This window comes from Talpa occidentalis, unplaced genomic scaffold (genome assembly GCF_014898055.3).
Source record: "Talpa occidentalis isolate TD23 unplaced genomic scaffold, MPIMG_talOcc4v2.1 talOcc4.10, whole genome shotgun sequence".
In the NCBI taxonomy this organism is placed as follows: Eukaryota; Metazoa; Chordata; class Mammalia; order Eulipotyphla; family Talpidae; genus Talpa; species Talpa occidentalis.
The window spans coordinates 37,510,681-37,527,005 of NW_023600993.1; the positions used below are offsets into that span (position 1 = coordinate 37,510,681).

At 42.8% G+C, this 16,325-nt stretch overlaps 2 protein-coding genes across 26 annotated transcripts in view; both read left to right on the plus strand.

Moving 5' to 3' along the window:
* Positions 1 to 16,325, plus strand: part of CACNA1D (calcium voltage-gated channel subunit alpha1 D) — a 477,528-nt gene that overhangs the window by 200,810 nt on the left and 260,393 nt on the right. The gene's annotated exons all lie outside the window — the stretch shown is intronic.
* The window catches only part of LOC119261400 (protein RFT1 homolog), a 28,178-nt gene continuing 11,901 nt past the window's right edge, over positions 49 to 16,325 (plus strand). For both annotated transcript variants that reach the window (XM_037530693.2, XM_054694698.1), the window contains exons 1-5: positions 49 to 486; positions 1,601 to 1,790; positions 2,611 to 2,712; positions 7,125 to 7,262; positions 15,692 to 15,770. In XM_037530693.2, the coding sequence (XP_037386590.1) occupies positions 323 to 486; positions 1,601 to 1,790; positions 2,611 to 2,712; positions 7,125 to 7,262; positions 15,692 to 15,770 (673 nt within the window). In that variant the 5' untranslated portion in view covers positions 49 to 322. The remainder of the gene's footprint in view (positions 487 to 1,600; positions 1,791 to 2,610; positions 2,713 to 7,124; positions 7,263 to 15,691; positions 15,771 to 16,325) is intronic.

The following is a 16,325-nucleotide window of genomic DNA, read 5'->3' on the forward strand; positions in this document are numbered from 1 at the left end:
GTAGTGACTGCAGCCGTATTGTCAGCTTCTATTACTAGGGCCATTGGGTCACCAGTTTCTCAGGGTGACCAAGAGGTCCCCTTGCTGTGTGGGGCCACATCTCATGCTGACAGTCACGAGGGCCACCGTGGCAGTTTCTGTAACAGAGTAACATTCAGTAGGCACGTACTTAGATGTCTCTCGTTTGGTTCCAAAGTGTTGTTCAGGTCAATCAGCCTAGTGGGGGGTCCTATAAAAGCCCAACCCCTGCATCACCACCAGTGATTTATGATTGAGACTTTGTTTCTGGCCTGTTGCTGGCAAAAACTTAGCCATTCTCGCTATGAAAAACACTAGAATTTCTATCAATTCTGCTTTTTTCCTTTATAGGCTAACGCTGCTTTACTCCACCACCATATTCCTGGCCAGAGAGGCCTTCCGCAGGGCATGTCTGAGTGGAAGTGCCCAGCGAGACTGGAGTCAAACCCTCAACCTCCTGTGGCTAAGGTGAGCTGTGCTTTGCTAGGAGACTGTTGCACAAAAGCAAGTGTAGTAAGCGTTGCAAGCTAAATGGCTGAGGTGTAGCCTAAAGCTCAGTTCTCTAGTTTTGGTTTTGCAATGGGTTTCTGGAGCCTTGGTTTGGATCAGGAAGGGAGAGCTTCTGTTCAGGAGCAGCTTCTTGGCTAGTTTTCTCTCTGGATGACTGGAAGTTGGGAGGAGGGTTCAGGTAGGGGTTCTGAGCCAGCTTTCTAGCCCTGTTTTATCCAGCGGATTGTTTCCGCTGTTCCTGATAACCACTCTGGTCTCCACTGGGATTGTGCCATCTTTTTATTCCTAATATTCCCCCCTGTAGTATTTTCTGTGCTTTTAGCAACCACTTAGTCTTAGTATTTTTTGAAAGCCTTTTAGGGGTTTCATTATGTATTTCTTCAATTTTGTTATGTTGATTTCAGTTCTGAACTTTTAGAATGTTCTTGAAGACTGAGTACATCAGCTAAAAATTATAATGGCTTTTCTGCAATTAGATTCCTGCAGGGAGCTGGTGGTTGAGGTTTTTTCCCAATGCTGTCTTTGCACAACTCCTTATTGCCTCGTGGAAATGACTATCATAAGGGCTGGTAGGTGTTCATTTTATTAGGGAAATGACTACCATCATTTAGGTCTCTATGGTACACATATAAAGGGATACTGTGCATTGGACTATTGGTTATTTGGGGTGCAAGAACCAGCAATGTACCATCATTCAGTTATTCTAAGTGCAGACATCAGGCACGTACTTTCTGGAATCTGTTTATCAAGTCAGTATAACACAGTGGCTAGGAGTGAGGGCTTTAAAGCTAGGTCAGGAACGGTCCTGCTTCTGCCTTCATTAATGTTCATGACCTTGGCCAAATTATCCATTACCCGTCAGCCTTAGTTTTCTCATCTCTTAAATAGGGATAATAATGGAGGATCATTGAGATAAAGGAGTGAATCATAGTGCCTGGCATGTAGTAAATGCCTTAATACATGATAGCAATGTTTATTATGACTATTTTTTCTGTTACTATTTTAATATATATTTATTTTTATATTTAGTATCTTAAAAAAAACTTTTCTTTCTTTTTTTTTACTTTTCTAGTGTCCCCCTGGGTGTGTTTTGGTCCTTTTTCCTGGGCTGGGTCTGGTTACAGTTGCTCGAGGTGCCTAATTCTAATGTCGTCCCCCATTATGGAACTGGAGTGGTGGTGTTCGGTCTCTCAGCAGTGGTGGAACTTCTGGGAGAGCCCTTCTGGGTCTTGGCACAAGCACATATGTTTGTCAAACTGAAGGTCAGTTTCCCTTCTGCTGTGAATGGCAAATGGGAAGAATAAGGGAAAGAGTATTTTCAAGAAATGCTTTTATAAAAGAGAATGATTTTTCAAACCTACATCTAAAAAGGTATTTGGAAAGAGGTAACATGGTCAGTTTAGTTCATTCACTTAAGATTTGTCAGATGAAGTGGGCTAAAGTTTACTTCTGCTGTTCTATTAATGGAAAAGTTTTGCTAATCTGGAAATTGTTTAAATAATTTAAGAAGGCTACTTTTTCTGACTCTTTCTAATGATTTACTTCATGGTATGCTGATAACTTTTCATCTTTTAAAATATATAATTTGATTTATACAAAAAAGAAGTATAACATCTACATAATCCCTGCAGCATGATAGCAGACTGATGATCAGAGAACCTACCACCCAACCCAAGTAGAACTTCACTGACACTATGTCCAAATATGTGGCTCACCCCCACCCCAGTAACCCCTCTCTATTTGTCATTCCTTGGCTTCTTTAGTTTTGTTTTTTTTTTAAAGATTTATTTATTTATGTATACAAAGAACTGGGGTGTAAGCCAGAGGTGTGGGGCGTGAGAGGATTCACCAGAGACAGAGTGGGGAGCAGAACAGGCAGATTTACTGAAATACACTGCTGAGGGGAGCAGTGGGTGAGACAGGAGAGGTCTGCTGTGCCATGTGAGTCAGCTCCCTGGCCTGGATCCAACTGGTACTGCAGTGGCTGCTGATAGCTTCATAGTGCTGAGACTTAACCCTTGCGCCAGCAGGGAGGCCCTTTAGCAATGTTTTTAAAGTGCACTGTTTACCACATGTTTGCAGGTGATTGCTGAGAGCCTGTCAGTGATCCTCAAGAGTTTCCTGACAGCTTTTCTTGTGCTATGGTTGCCTCACTGGGGACTCTACATTTTCTCTCTGGCCCAGGTCAGTTATGACTTCTTTTTTTTAAAAGATTTTATTTATTTATACGAGAACTGGGGTACAGGTCAGATGCATGGAAGGGTGAGAGAATTGACCAGAGAAAGAGTGGGGAGCAGAACAGGCAGATGGACCAAAGACACTGCTGAGGAGAGCAGCGGGCGAGGCAGGGGAGGTCTTCCACACCATGTGGGTTTCTCCCTGGCTGGCCGGGAATCAAACCTGCACTGCAGAGGCAGCGGACAGCTTCACAGCTCTGTGCTCAACCTGCTGCACCACCGGGGAGGCCCTCAGTTAGGACTTTTAACTTTCATATAATGTTTCTTCACTTGGTCTTTCTTCTTGTTCCCATTGCTACCCAAATTTCATTTGTAGTATCTTGCATGCAGGATAGGCTGGAAGCTCTAGAAAGATGGTCTTGGCCCTGCTTCTCCACTGGCTGCCTTGTTCATCCTGCTCCATGCCCTTGACACCATTGATGTCTCCACTGGTGACCCTGCTGAGGGCCACATCTCAGTCTCATTGTCAGACATAAAAACTCTTTTAGACATTCTGTGGGCAAGCCAGTATCTAACCGATCTTTGATTGTCTGATAGTCTTATGGAGGAATGAAAAAAAGGCAGTGAGGGGGTGGGGTGGGATTCAAGTTGCATGTGTGTTATTTTTCCTGGATTTCAATTAGTTGTATCAGAATAGGAGGAAACTCTGTCAGGCCTGTTTTAAACTTAGATTAAAATTTCACATAATTCAGAGGGCATGGATCGAGTGTTTTTCAGTTACAGTTTCAGTTTTGGCAGTTTTGACTTCATTCCCATCTTTCATTTCCTTCTAGTTCTGGTTCATATTTCTAGTTCTAATAAAAATATAACTAGCATACAAATGCTAATTTTAAAAATGAAACCTAAGAGCAGATAGTTAGCAGAGCATCTTAAGATACAATGTGGTTTGTAATTGTTCTTAATGTATGGGAAGACAACTTAAAATTCTTAGTAATAATTTATGTGAAAATCTTTCCTGTGCCCTAGGGAAAAACTTCAAATATTTTTGTGAAATACAAAAGCTAGATATAAAATTACAAAATAAAGTATTTCAGGATAGTTATTTGTTAATTATTTTTACATACTTTTTAGATCTGGGATTATAGTTCTCAGCATTCATCAGTGTTTTTGATACACTCTTCTTAATAGGACACAAGGACCATAGTTATTGGTTGTCTCTTCCTGGAAAAGGCACTTTCATTATTATGCCTTTCTGATTATTATAGCTCCCACCCCCGGATATGTCATATGGCATGGGTCAGCAAGGGCAGTTCTGAGTTTATTTGCTTCCTTGTCATAAGACTTCTGAGAGCATTTCTCTCTGGTACATTCTCTGTCTGTGTGAGAGGTCTCAGAGCCAACAGCACCTTATAATAGCAGGTGAGCCCCACCCAAGGCTCTGGGATTCCCCTTTGTCCAGCATCCCTCCAGGGTCACGGCATCATATGTCAAGTTTTTTTTTTTAAAGATTTATTTATTTATTTATACAAGCACTGGGTACAGTCAGAAGCGCGGGAGGGTGAGAGAATTCACCAGAGTCAGGAACAGAACAGGAAGACTGATGAAACACACTACTGAGGGGAGCAGCGGGAGCGGCAGAAGAGGTCTGCGGGCCATATGGGACCCTCACCGGCAGCCGGGATCGAACTGACGCTGCAGAGGCTGCGAGCATCTTCACAGCCCAGCGCTCAACTGCTGCGCCACCGGGGAGGCCCCATATGTCAAATTAAAGGATCACTCTAGAATATACAAAGAACTCTTAAATTTCAACAACAGAAAGACAAACCACCCAATTAAACAGTAGGTAAAGAACTTGAATAGATGTCTCTCCAAAGAAGATATACAAATAAATGATCAATAAGTATGAGAAAAGTTGCTCAACATATCATTAGTCACTAGACAAATGTAGACTAGAACCATAATGAAATATTGCTGCTACTCATTAAAATGACTATCATTATAAAAAATAAATAAATAACAAAATAACAAGTATTAGCAAGGATATGGAGAAATTAGAGCCCTCATATACTGCTGCTAGGAAGGTCAAATTGTGTAGCCCCTGTGGAAGACACTTTGACAGTCCCTTAGGAATTTAAGCATAGAACTGCCATATCTTCCAGCAGTTCTACTCCTGGGTATATAACCAAAAGAATTGAAAACAGGTGTTCAAACAAAAACTTGTACATGGATTTTCATAATAACACTATTAACAATAGCCAAAAAGCAGAAACAACCTAAATATCCATCAACTGATGAATAGACAAATTGTGTGGTATATCTATACAATAAGATATTATCCAGCCATAAAATGAAATACCATTATGTGTGACAGCACAGATGAACTTTGAAAATGTAATACTGAGATATTGAACACCGTGTATTGTATAATTCCACGATTATGTAAAGTCTAGAACAAGTAAGTCCACAGAGACACAAAGCAGATTACTGGTGGCCAGGGAATGGAGAGTGACTGCTTAATGGATATAGTTTCCTTTTGGAATGGTGAAAATGTTTTGGAATCGAAAGTGGTGGAGGTGTTTGTAGAACATTGTGAATACACTAAAAACTACTGAATTGTATGCTTTAAAATGGTTAAAATTGTCCATGTTATGTTAGTGAACCAAGTATTAGAATACTTTGTGAAAACTACCCGCAGGGTCTTACTATTTTCCCTGGCTCTGGTGACTGAGAAGATGAACAGAGGTGGAGAAGGGGGCCTGGAGGAGGCTACTTGTCACAGAGGATGTTGGCCTCAAGTGGTGTGACTCACAGCAGTGCTGCTCTGTTTGAGGCAGGAAAGAAGAAAGATGTGGACGGTGGACTCTGTCCCCAAGCATGCTTGGGTGTGGAGAGCAGAGGAGCCCAAACCTGCTAAACTGAGAGTCCTCTTACTCCTTGCTCTGTGCCTTCATTTCAGGAGCAGCTGGGTGTTTCCAGGTTGGGCATTGTAGGTCCTGTTGTTGAAATTGTGTGCTCTCTGTTCTCAGGGGAAAGATGGTCGAACGGAGTTTGTGAACAGGTGTGAATACACCTCTTCAACCTGCACACAAACCTCCAGACTGCTGCTTTTGGCCAGAAGCCATCCTTTTGTCGCAGTGGGGTGGAGGGAGGGGTCCTCATGTCACCACACCCTTTCCTTCTCTATCCTGTAGTAGCTCTTGCCCTGCCCATACACTGGCCAGAGAGGAGGGAGCAAGCAGCTCAGTTCTGCTTTGTAATCATAAGGTCACAGGTTTCCGGGGTTTATGGAAAATCCCCAGTGCTAGATGGCAGTCCCTGGATGTTAGATTAGCCCAGCGGGGACACATGGATCCTCACAGGGTGCTGTTCTAGGTGGAAAAGTCGATCCTTTGGCCAAACATGAATCTTTTGAGATCATATCTGACACTTTGGTGGTGACTGTACTAATAAATATCTGTCATGGAAATTCTGTTCTGCCTGCCCTGAAGAACTTCTGTGCTCCCGTCAGATGAAGTATGTACAATACTTTCCCCAGAGATGCTACAGTGGAGCTGGCCTTAAAAAGTGCTGCTGTTTTCCAGAGGGTGAGGTGTTGCTGAATAGAAGGTGCAGTTAATTAAAACAATTCTATTTCTTGATTGGCCTTGGAGGTCAAATTTATAGGCAAGTATTAATTATGCCTATATTAAAACAGTGTAATTTACCATACAACCCAGCAATTCCACTGCTAGGAATCTACCCAAAGAACACTAATTCAAAAGGAAATACTAATTTAAAAGGAAACCTGCCCTCCTAGGCTTTTTGCAGCACTATTTAATAATAACCCAGATAGGGAAACAACCTAAATGCCCCCAAAACAGCTGAGTGGATCAAGAAGATGTACTTTTCGTCACGCTCCCTTGCTTGCACTCACGCGCGCACATACATTCTTTCTTTCTCTCCCCCTTTCTATCTATCTAAAAAAAAATTAACAACAAAGAAGATATGGTACATATATACAGTGGAATGCTACTCAGTGTTCAAAAAAAGATAAGCATGTTATTTGTGGTAACATGAATGGACCTGGAAGGGATTATGCTAAGCAAAATAAACCAGAAGGAGAAAGAAAAATACCGGATGGTTTCACTTATATGTGGAATATAGAGAAACCAAATAAAGGGTCAGACAATGACAAACTTTAAAACTAACCCTTGAAAACTGACCATAGATCTGAGGCATCCAGGAGGGCAGAGGAAAGAATGAGAGGGATGAGGAGAGCACAGGGGACCGTGGTAGAGGACTCTAGGTGCTTTGGTGGTGGGAGAGCTAGTGACTACACATGAGGGGAGAAATCCTATAATGTCCAAAAATTTAAGATGTAAAACTGTACTTCATTTAAAAAAAAGTATATTTCAAAACTTTTTTTTTTTTTTTTTGCAGCTTTTCTATACTGCAGTTCTTGTGCTTTGCTATGTTATTTATTTCACAAAGTTACTGGGTTCTTCACAGTCAGCCAAGCAGCAGACTCTTCCTGTCTCCAGAATGATGGATCTGTTACCCAGTGTTACAAGAGGTAGAGTAAGTAATGAATTTTCTGTCATCACTTTAATCACAGACACTGGTTATCTTTGAGGGTAAAGAGCTATAACTTCATTGTCGTAATAGTAAAGATCATTTGATAGTTCCTATTTACAGAGTACTTCCTGTGTGTTTCTAAATCTTGGCACTATTGACACCTGGGACTGGATAACTGTTGTGGGGGCTGCCCTATATATTACCGGATGTTTAGTTGAATTCCCTGTCTTTATCTATTGGGCGCCACTCCTAGTTGTGACAACCAAAAATATCTCTAGACACTGCCACATGGTCTTGTGGAAGGAGGAGGGGCAAAATTGCCCCAGTTGAGAACCATTGTGCTAGGCCCAAATGCTTTACTTACTGCTTATTATGACAACTCTGAGGCTGATGTTCTCATGATTCCTGCTTTAGGGTTGAGAAACAGGTTTAGGGACTAAATACCTGCCCTGGGTGAGGGTCAGAGTGAGAACAGGAGCCTGGAGTGGCTTAAGTCCCAGTAGAGTACAGGCTCCAACCACTGTGCTCCTCTCTCAATTCTGCTGTGTCTCTTAGTTTCCCCAGGTTGACCTCTAGTACAGGCAGTCCAGAGTGCTGACAGAGCAGGGTTGAACCCCACATGGTTCCTTGATCTAGTGTCAGGCCAGACTTTCAGGTGATCCACTTTCCCATCAAGACCTCTGAAGACTCCAGATGCTGATATGTACAGTGAGGCATAATCTTTTTCTACTCAACTCGTCAATGTCAGTGACTTTTATTTCCTGGCTCTTGTGGGGTCAGGGCCATGTCATGGGCTCTGGAGTCGTACTCATGATCATATGCCCCGGCGCCTGTCAGATACTTTGGGAACTGCTCCCTTGGGTGCTGACCTGCTTTCCCTTTGCTCAGACTTGCTTGCTGGCAGGATGTGGTGCACTTACTTGAGGTAAGGCCTCAGTTGGACTTCTCCTTATTTATCTTTTGTGATTACTTGGGGGGAAAAAATGTAAAATATTTGGGACCTCATTCTCAGAATTACAGAATCCTGTTATATAACTTTTCAAGAAAAACCAACTATTACATAACAAAGCCAGGTATGTCCTCATTTGTTAGATAAGAGTTCTCTGATCAACTAGATCTTACCTTTAGCTTACATCAGCATGACAATTTTTGGATACCATTGTGCTGCATCTGCCAGCTTAGAGGAGAATTCAGGATTGTTTCCCTTAACTGCAGTTTCTGCCACCTGCCCATAGATTGGGTCTGAGAATATAGAAAGGTCTCCTGAGTACTTTCAGTGACCACCTGTACCAAGGATGGTCAGCTTTTCATACTGGGCCAGCCTCCATGCCCGAGCAGTATTTTGGAAAGGAGCTCAAGGGTCATTAATACAGGCAATAAGAGAGTAGGGCCTTCCCGGTGGCGCAGCGGGTTGAGAGCTGCACTGTGAAGCTGTCCGCAGCCTCTGCAGCATGAGTTTGATCCTTGGCTAGCCAGGGAGAAACCCACATGGCGTGGCAGACCTCTCCTGCCTCACCCACTGCTCCCCTCAGCAATGTCTTTGGTCCGTCTGCCTGTTCTGCTCCCCGCTCTCTCTGGTGAATTCTCTCACCCTCCCACGCCTCTAACCTGTACCCCAGTTCTTGTATAAATAAATATTTTTAAAAAATGTACTGCACAAAGAAGAGAAAGGGTAAGTCTGTCAAGTGTGTATTTAACCTGTGATGGACACAGAATGTTTCCTTATGGGTCAAATGAAGATACTAAGAATACCTTCCTCCTAAGCTGGAAGTGAGAGGCAGATGAGATGGGCCCTGTAAGGTGCTTAATGCTGTTGCCTAGCACAAGTGTGTCCATAAGTGACAGCAGAGACCATCCTCTCCATCACCCTGCTCCTCTGAGAGCAGGAATAGCTCCACTGGACCCTCCTAGCGAAGCAGATTCTGATGGTATTGGAGTGAGAGCCCAAAGTACCCATGCTCATACTATGGATAGGAAGGTGATTGCTGGGCTTCAGGGATCTTCTGTGGATTTGGGAGGCAGCAGATACAGACATGAAACTTGTAGAACTCTCTCCAAACCTCATGACTCTCATTTTTAGAGTGAGATTGTTGCTCTAATGACCTGTGAGGCCCCTCTCAAGACTTGTGAAAGTATTCGAACTTTGACAAGGAACCCTTTATAACAACTGCCATTAACTGGGAGCTTGCCCTATGATGCCACTAAAGCACCTTACATGGTTTTTGTTTTGAATTCTCATAGTAACCCAATGAGATAAATACCATTGTCTCCATTTTGCAGAAGAGAAAACTGAGGCTCTGAGGAGTTAAGTGACTCACCAGAGGTCACATAGCTGGTTTGGATCCACTGCTATCTGTGGACTAACCTTAATCTAAGTGTTTAGCCTCTATGCGCTGTTGCTTTCCAAATGAAACTGACTTATGTTCAAGGTAGTTATTTATTTACTTAAGGATCAAGATTTTCCAGACAGGACAATTTGCTAGGAAATATGTATATATTTACTTGTTAAGTAAAAAGAAGAGAGAGAGTGGGCCTCCCCGGTGGCACAGCGGTTGAGCGCTGGGTTGCGAAGCTGCTCGCGGCCTCTGCAGCACTGGTTCGATCCCCGGCCTCCGGGCGAGGGTCCCACATGGCGCGCAGACCTCTCCTGCCGCCCGCTGCTCCCCTCAGCAGTGTACCTCTTCAAGTCTGCCTGTTCTGTTCCCCACTCTGGCTCTGGTGAATTCTGTCACCCTCCTGCGCTTCTGACTGTACCCAGAGCTTGTATAAATAAATAAACAAACAAACAAATAAATAAATAAATATTTTTTTTAAAAAATTAAAAAAAAAAAGAAGAGAGAGAGAGAGAAAGAGAGAGAGATGATTGTGAATATAGTACATGACTCTACCACCAGCAACATGCCTAGCGATTCTTCGAGCAGATTTCTGCCTGTGGGGACTGCCTCATATGAAACTGCTCAGACCATTCCATTCAAAATCAGTTTGAGCAAATTGTGAAATTTCTTTCCTAGTCTTCTAGAATCTCATCTTCTTTAAAGATACTTATCTTTTAAGATACTTAAATTAGTGATACCTCACATAATGACTGCCTTTTAACGTTTTTTATATGCTTGCTACTTCTGAGTGATTTCAGATGAGAGGTTTACTAATAATTAAGTAAAGCTGAGAAGTGTTGAGGTCAGTGGAAGGTGGAAATGTGAGCATGGATAAAACTGGGCAGGTTGATAGCCCTGGAGGAAGAGGGAGGGGAAGGTTTGCCATATGGGATATAAAGGTGAGGGAGGCCAGGGACAGGTATTCCCTGGTGGCTATTCCATGTGGTAAGAATGTGAAGAATGCAGCTGGTTGGGGCATCCAGATACCGAAGAGTTTGGGAAGTGGAAGAGTGGGTAAAGTACAATGAGCTTCCCAGTTATGATTCCAGACCTTGCCTGGAGATACTGTCCATCACCTCATCACCTTTTGCCACCCAAGCCTCAGTTTCCCCATCCATACAGTGAGGCAGTGGAATGGTTTGTTGGTCAGGGGATGCCAGAGAAAGTCACAGCTCAGAGGTACCAACCCAGCTCTTGTGACATAGGCCTCTCCTGACTGCCCAAGTGACAAATACATTCTGAACAGAATGGTAAAAGCCCAAAGAAACAGCTTCTTCTTTGCTACCACTTGACAGATACCGCTGAGAGAAAACCCAATCTCTGTTCTGACTTCCTGCCTCTATTTCCTTAATGAGCATTTTTTTTTTTAAGATTTATTTATTTTATTTATCTAAGCACTGGGTAGTCAGAAGCGCGGGAGGGTGAGAGAATTCACCAGAGCCAGAGCAGGGAACAGAACAGGCAGTCTGACGAAATACACTGCTGAGGGGAGCAGGGGGTGGCAGGAGAGGTCCGCACGCCATGTGGGACCCTCGCCCAGCGGCAAAGGATCGAACCGGCGCTGCAGAAGCTGGGGGCAGCTTCGCAACCCAGCACTCGACCGCTGCGCCACCGGGGAGGCCCCTTAATGAGCATTTTAAAGATATTAAGCAGGGCCTCCCGGTGGCGCAGCGGTTGAGCGCTGGGTTGCGAAGCTGCCCGCGACCTCTGCGGTGCCGGTTCGATCCCCAGCTGCTCCCCGGCCACCGGAGGAGGGTCCCACATGGCGCGCAGACCTCTCCTGCCGCCCGCTGCTCCCTCAGCAGTGTGCTTCGGTCCTTCTGCCTGCTCTGCTCCCTGCTCTGGCTCTGGTGAATTCTCTCACCCTCCGCGCTTCTGACTGTACCCAGTGCATGTATAAACAAACATAAATAAATAAAACATGCCTCTATTAAAAAAAAAAACCTATAAAAAAGTTTTCAAAAAATTAATTAAAAAAAAATAAAGATATTAAGCAATGTGGCCATTCCTTCTGAACCACAGGTCCATTTGAATGAAGGTCATTAGGAGAAAGGAATCCTAAAGTTTTAGATCAGATTTACTATCACGATTTCATTCTCCTTAAAAAAAATTTTTTTTAAAGAGCTCAGGCATCTTCTCAAACCCATTTACTGCCTACACACAAGTAAGCTTCACAAGAACCTCATGTAGCAACTGTGACTGTTTTGTTTGAAAAGAGCCCTTCTGGATCTCTCCACCCACAAAATCAGGCCTGGCAAGGTTGTGGGGCTTAGAGTGAAATAGTGCTTCTGAGCCCACTGCTCCCCGATGCTGTGGTCACAGTGCCCCCTAGCGGTAGTAGGTTGTCTGGCACTCTGTTAGGGGAAGATTTAGTCCGGCCTAGAGCTACCCTGGGACGTCTGTTTAGGATCCAGTGGTGTCCTGAAGGCAGTGTAGTTTGGGAAAATCCAAGCCTGTCCTTCCTATATCTAGAAGATAGATTCTTAGATCAAGGCATGAGTGCCCTTGCTTTCAAGGGGTACTCTAGATTTGCCCTGTGTTAAATAGTAGCCAGCAACCACATGTGGCTATAAAGCGTTTGAAATATGAGCTGTAAGTGCTAAATACACACTGGGTTTCAAAGACTTAAATTGGAGAAATAATGTAAAATGCCTCTAATATTTTTTACGTTGATTACATGGTGAACTTATAATATTTTGGTTAAATAAAATGTACTAAAATTAATTTTACCTGTTTTTACTCTTCACTGCTAGAAATATATGTGGCCTGCATTCTTTTTCTCCTGGATGGCATTGTTCTATACAGATAGGCTTTGGGCATGTGTAACTGGGACCTGCCCTTCGGCCAACTTCCACAGCTAAAGCTGACCTTTTGCAGAGGTGAAGTGGACGTGGCCTTTTTGCTTTACCCCTTTCCTCTCAAAGTGCCACTGAAATTCCACCTTTCAAAGATCATCATTTTTTAGTTAATCAGAACTTTTCAAAGTGAACCTAACTCCTAGACAGAACATTCTGAATATTTTTTTAAGCCTTATTTATTTATTTTTAAAGATTTATTTATTTATTTATTTATTTGTTTGTTTGTTTATTTATTTATTTATTTATACAAGCACTGGGTACAGTCAAAAGCGCCGGAGGGTGAGAGAATTCACCAGAGCCAGAGCGGGGAACAGAACAGACAGACTGACAAAGTACAGTGCTGAGTGGAGCAGCGGGCGGCAGGAGAGGTCTGCGTGCCATGTGGGACCCTCTTCCGGTGGTAGGGGAGCAGCCGGGAATCAAACCAGCATTGCGGAGGCTGCGGGCAGCTTCGCAACCCAGTGCTCAACCTCTGCGCCACCAGGGAGGCCCCATTCTGAATATTCTTGACAGAGTAGGTCTCTGGGAAAGATCTGGGAGGAGGTAGAAAAGAAGTCACTTCCAGCTAGCTGCTGTGCTCCTCCATTTTGTGGTCAGCTCACTGTCTTCCAAGCACTCTTACAGATTGACCTCTGCCTCAGCACTGACTTCCCTCACACCCTCCTCGCCCTTAGGAAATAGGTAGTTTGGTGCCCCCTTAGGAGTTTTGGAAGAACTATATCAGAAGATTTTTTTCTCTTTCTTCTGTCATAATAATTCTGAATTTCACTAATCTGGGATGGATGAGTTGTCTTTTTTCTATTTTTTTTAAAAGATTTATTTATTTATGTATAGAAGAGCTGGGGCACAGGCTGGAGATGCAGGATAGGGGTTGAGAAGGTCTACCAAAGACAGAGTAGGGAACAGAACAGGCAGATTGACTGAAATACACTGCTGAGGGGAGCAGCGGGTGAGACAGGAGAGGTCTGCTGCGCCATGTGGGTTTCTCCCTGGCCAGCCAGGGATCGAACTCATGCTACAGAGGCTGCATATTGCTTCATAATGCGGTACTTAACCCCTTGCGCCACAGGGAGGCCCTCTTTTTTTTTTTTTTTAATATACAAGCAAAGTGTGTACATACAGCATTTACACAATGGCCAAATATGGCATTAAAATGGGAGTCCATGGGCCTCCCCGGTGGCGCAGTGGGTTGCGAAGCTGCCTGCGGCCTCTGCGGCACTGGTTCGATTCCCGGCTGCTCCCCGGCCACCGGAAGAGGGTCCCACATGGCGCGCAGACCTCTCCTGCCGCCCGCTGCTCCCCTCAGCAGTGTACTTCGGTCTTTCTGCCTGCTCTGCTCCCTGCTCTGGCTCTGGTGAATTCTCTTACCCTCCCGCGCTTCTGACTGTACCCAGTGCATGTATAAAAACAAACAAACAAATAAATAAATAAATAAAAACATGCCTCTATTAAAAAAAAATAAATAAATAAAAAATAAAATGGGAGTCCATGAAGCAGGTTTTGTTGTGTAGTCTGGCATATATCAGACATTTTTTTTTAATAATAAATTTTATTTTTATATTCCCATACAATTGCAACCCCCCATTCATTCACTACCCCCCCACTCCCACCTCCCCTTCCTCCGCTTTCTCTCTTTTGTTTTTGTTATTTTTTTTTTTTTTTTTTTTTTTTCTTTATCTTATTATTCCTATTTAGCTAGATTCCTGCTATGAGTGAGACCATCCGGTATTTTTCTTTTTCTTTCTGGCTTATTTCGCTGAGCATGATCCCTTCCAGCGCCATCCATGTTGCTGCAAATTGCATGTGTTTATCTTTTTTGAATGCTGAGTAATATTCCATGGTATATATGTACCACATCTTCTTGATCCAGTCATCTATTTTTGGGCATTTGGGCTGTTTCCAAAGCTTAGCTATTGTAAACAGTGCTGCTATAAACATAGGGGTGCAGGTGCTCTTTGGAATTGATGTTTCTGTGTCCTTTGGGTAAATACCTAGGAGTGGAATTGCTGAATCATATGGAATCTCTATGTTTAGTAGGTCCAGAAATCTCCACACAGCTCTCCGTATTGGTTGGACCGGTTTGCACTCCCACCAGCAGTGCAGGAGAGTTCCTTTTTCTCCACACCCTCGCCAACATTTGTTGTTGCTAGTTTTTTTAATATGTGCCATTCTCACTGGTGTAAGATGGAATCTCATGGTAGTTTTGATTTGCATTTCCCTGATTACAAGTGATGTTGAACATTTTTTCATATGCCTGTTGGCCATTTGCATTTCCTCTTCAGAGAAGTTTCTTTTTAGCTCTTCTGCCCATTTTTTGACTGGATTATTTTCTTTGTTGTTGTTGAGTCTCACAGACATACAGACCAATGGAATCGAATAGAAAATCCAGAAATAAACCCACAGATTTATGGTCAGCTAATATTTGACAAAGGAGCAAAGACTATGCATTGGAGCAAAGAAAGTTTGTTCAGTAAATGGTGCTGGGAAAACTGGGTCGCTACATGCAAAAGAATGAAGCTTGACCACTACCTCACACCATACACAAAAATCAACTCAAAATGGATTAAAGAACTAGACATAAGACCTGAAACCATAAAATACATAGAAGGAAATATAGGCGAAACACTACGTGATATTCACATCAAAGACATCTTTACAGACACATCACCCAAAGCAGTGATAGTGAAGGCAAAGATAAACAGCTGGGACTACATCAAATTAAAGAGCTTCTGCACAGCAAAAGAGACAATAACAAAAACAAAGAGAAACCCCACCGACTGGGAGAACATTTTTGCACACAACACTAATGATAAAGGACTGATCACAAAAATCTGCAAAGAGCTGATATCAGACATTTTTTAAGGAAAAAACTGACTGCTAGCTGTCTTTGTTAGATGTGGTCAGCTTCCTGTCCTGCTTTCCCTGGACAGCGCAGTTCTTCAGGAATCCTGGTGAATGGAGCTTAGGCAGGCCCTTTATAGAGATGCTCTTCCACCTAGAGCCTTTGTATTCATGTTTAGGAATGTATGTTCTTTGCCAGTACTCGTCAGATGCTTTCTATGCTTAACATTAAATGAAAAATTACTCAGTGCTATCCAAGTTGATATTTAGGAACCAAAATGAATTTGCCTCTTATGTAGCATTACTGTATTCTTAGACTTGCAGTAACTGGGAGTTTTTGTTTTGTTTTCTTTTCTAGGCTTTTGTAAATTGGAAAGAGGCTAAATTAACTTGGAGTTTTTTCAAACAGTCTTTCTTGAAACAGATTCTGACAGAAGGTAAGTAAAAGGTCACTCAGCCGTGGGAAAACTGTAGCATAAGGCAAGCATGTGGAGTCACAATGGCCTGTTACCTAGATCCAGGCTACCTGTTGTCTCAAGGCTCTCAGCAGAGGAGCCTCAGCAATGAGAGCTTTTTATATAAGGACAGGGAAGCTAACATTTATTTAGCTTGCCGCTTTATTTAAGTAGTCTAATTTAAATCTCTCCAAAGCCTTGTAAGAAAAATATTGTCTCAGAGGAAACTGCAGGTCAGTGAGGTTATATAACTTCTGCAGGCTCTTACAGTAATGAGGAACAGCTTCCTCTGAGTCCAACTTTAACCCAAGAAACCCCAAATTATATATATATCATTTAATGAAATGTATTATAAAAGTATTGTGTTGATTACAGAGAATTTAGAAAAGGGAGAAGCTATCCATAATCTTGTTATCATGTGCTAAATTTTTCTACATTAACTTGTTTTTTTTGGTCCTTTCTGTTTTCATTTTATACATAGATATATTTCAGTGTTCTTTTTTTTTTTTTTTTTTTTGCTTTTTCTAAGAGCCAGGT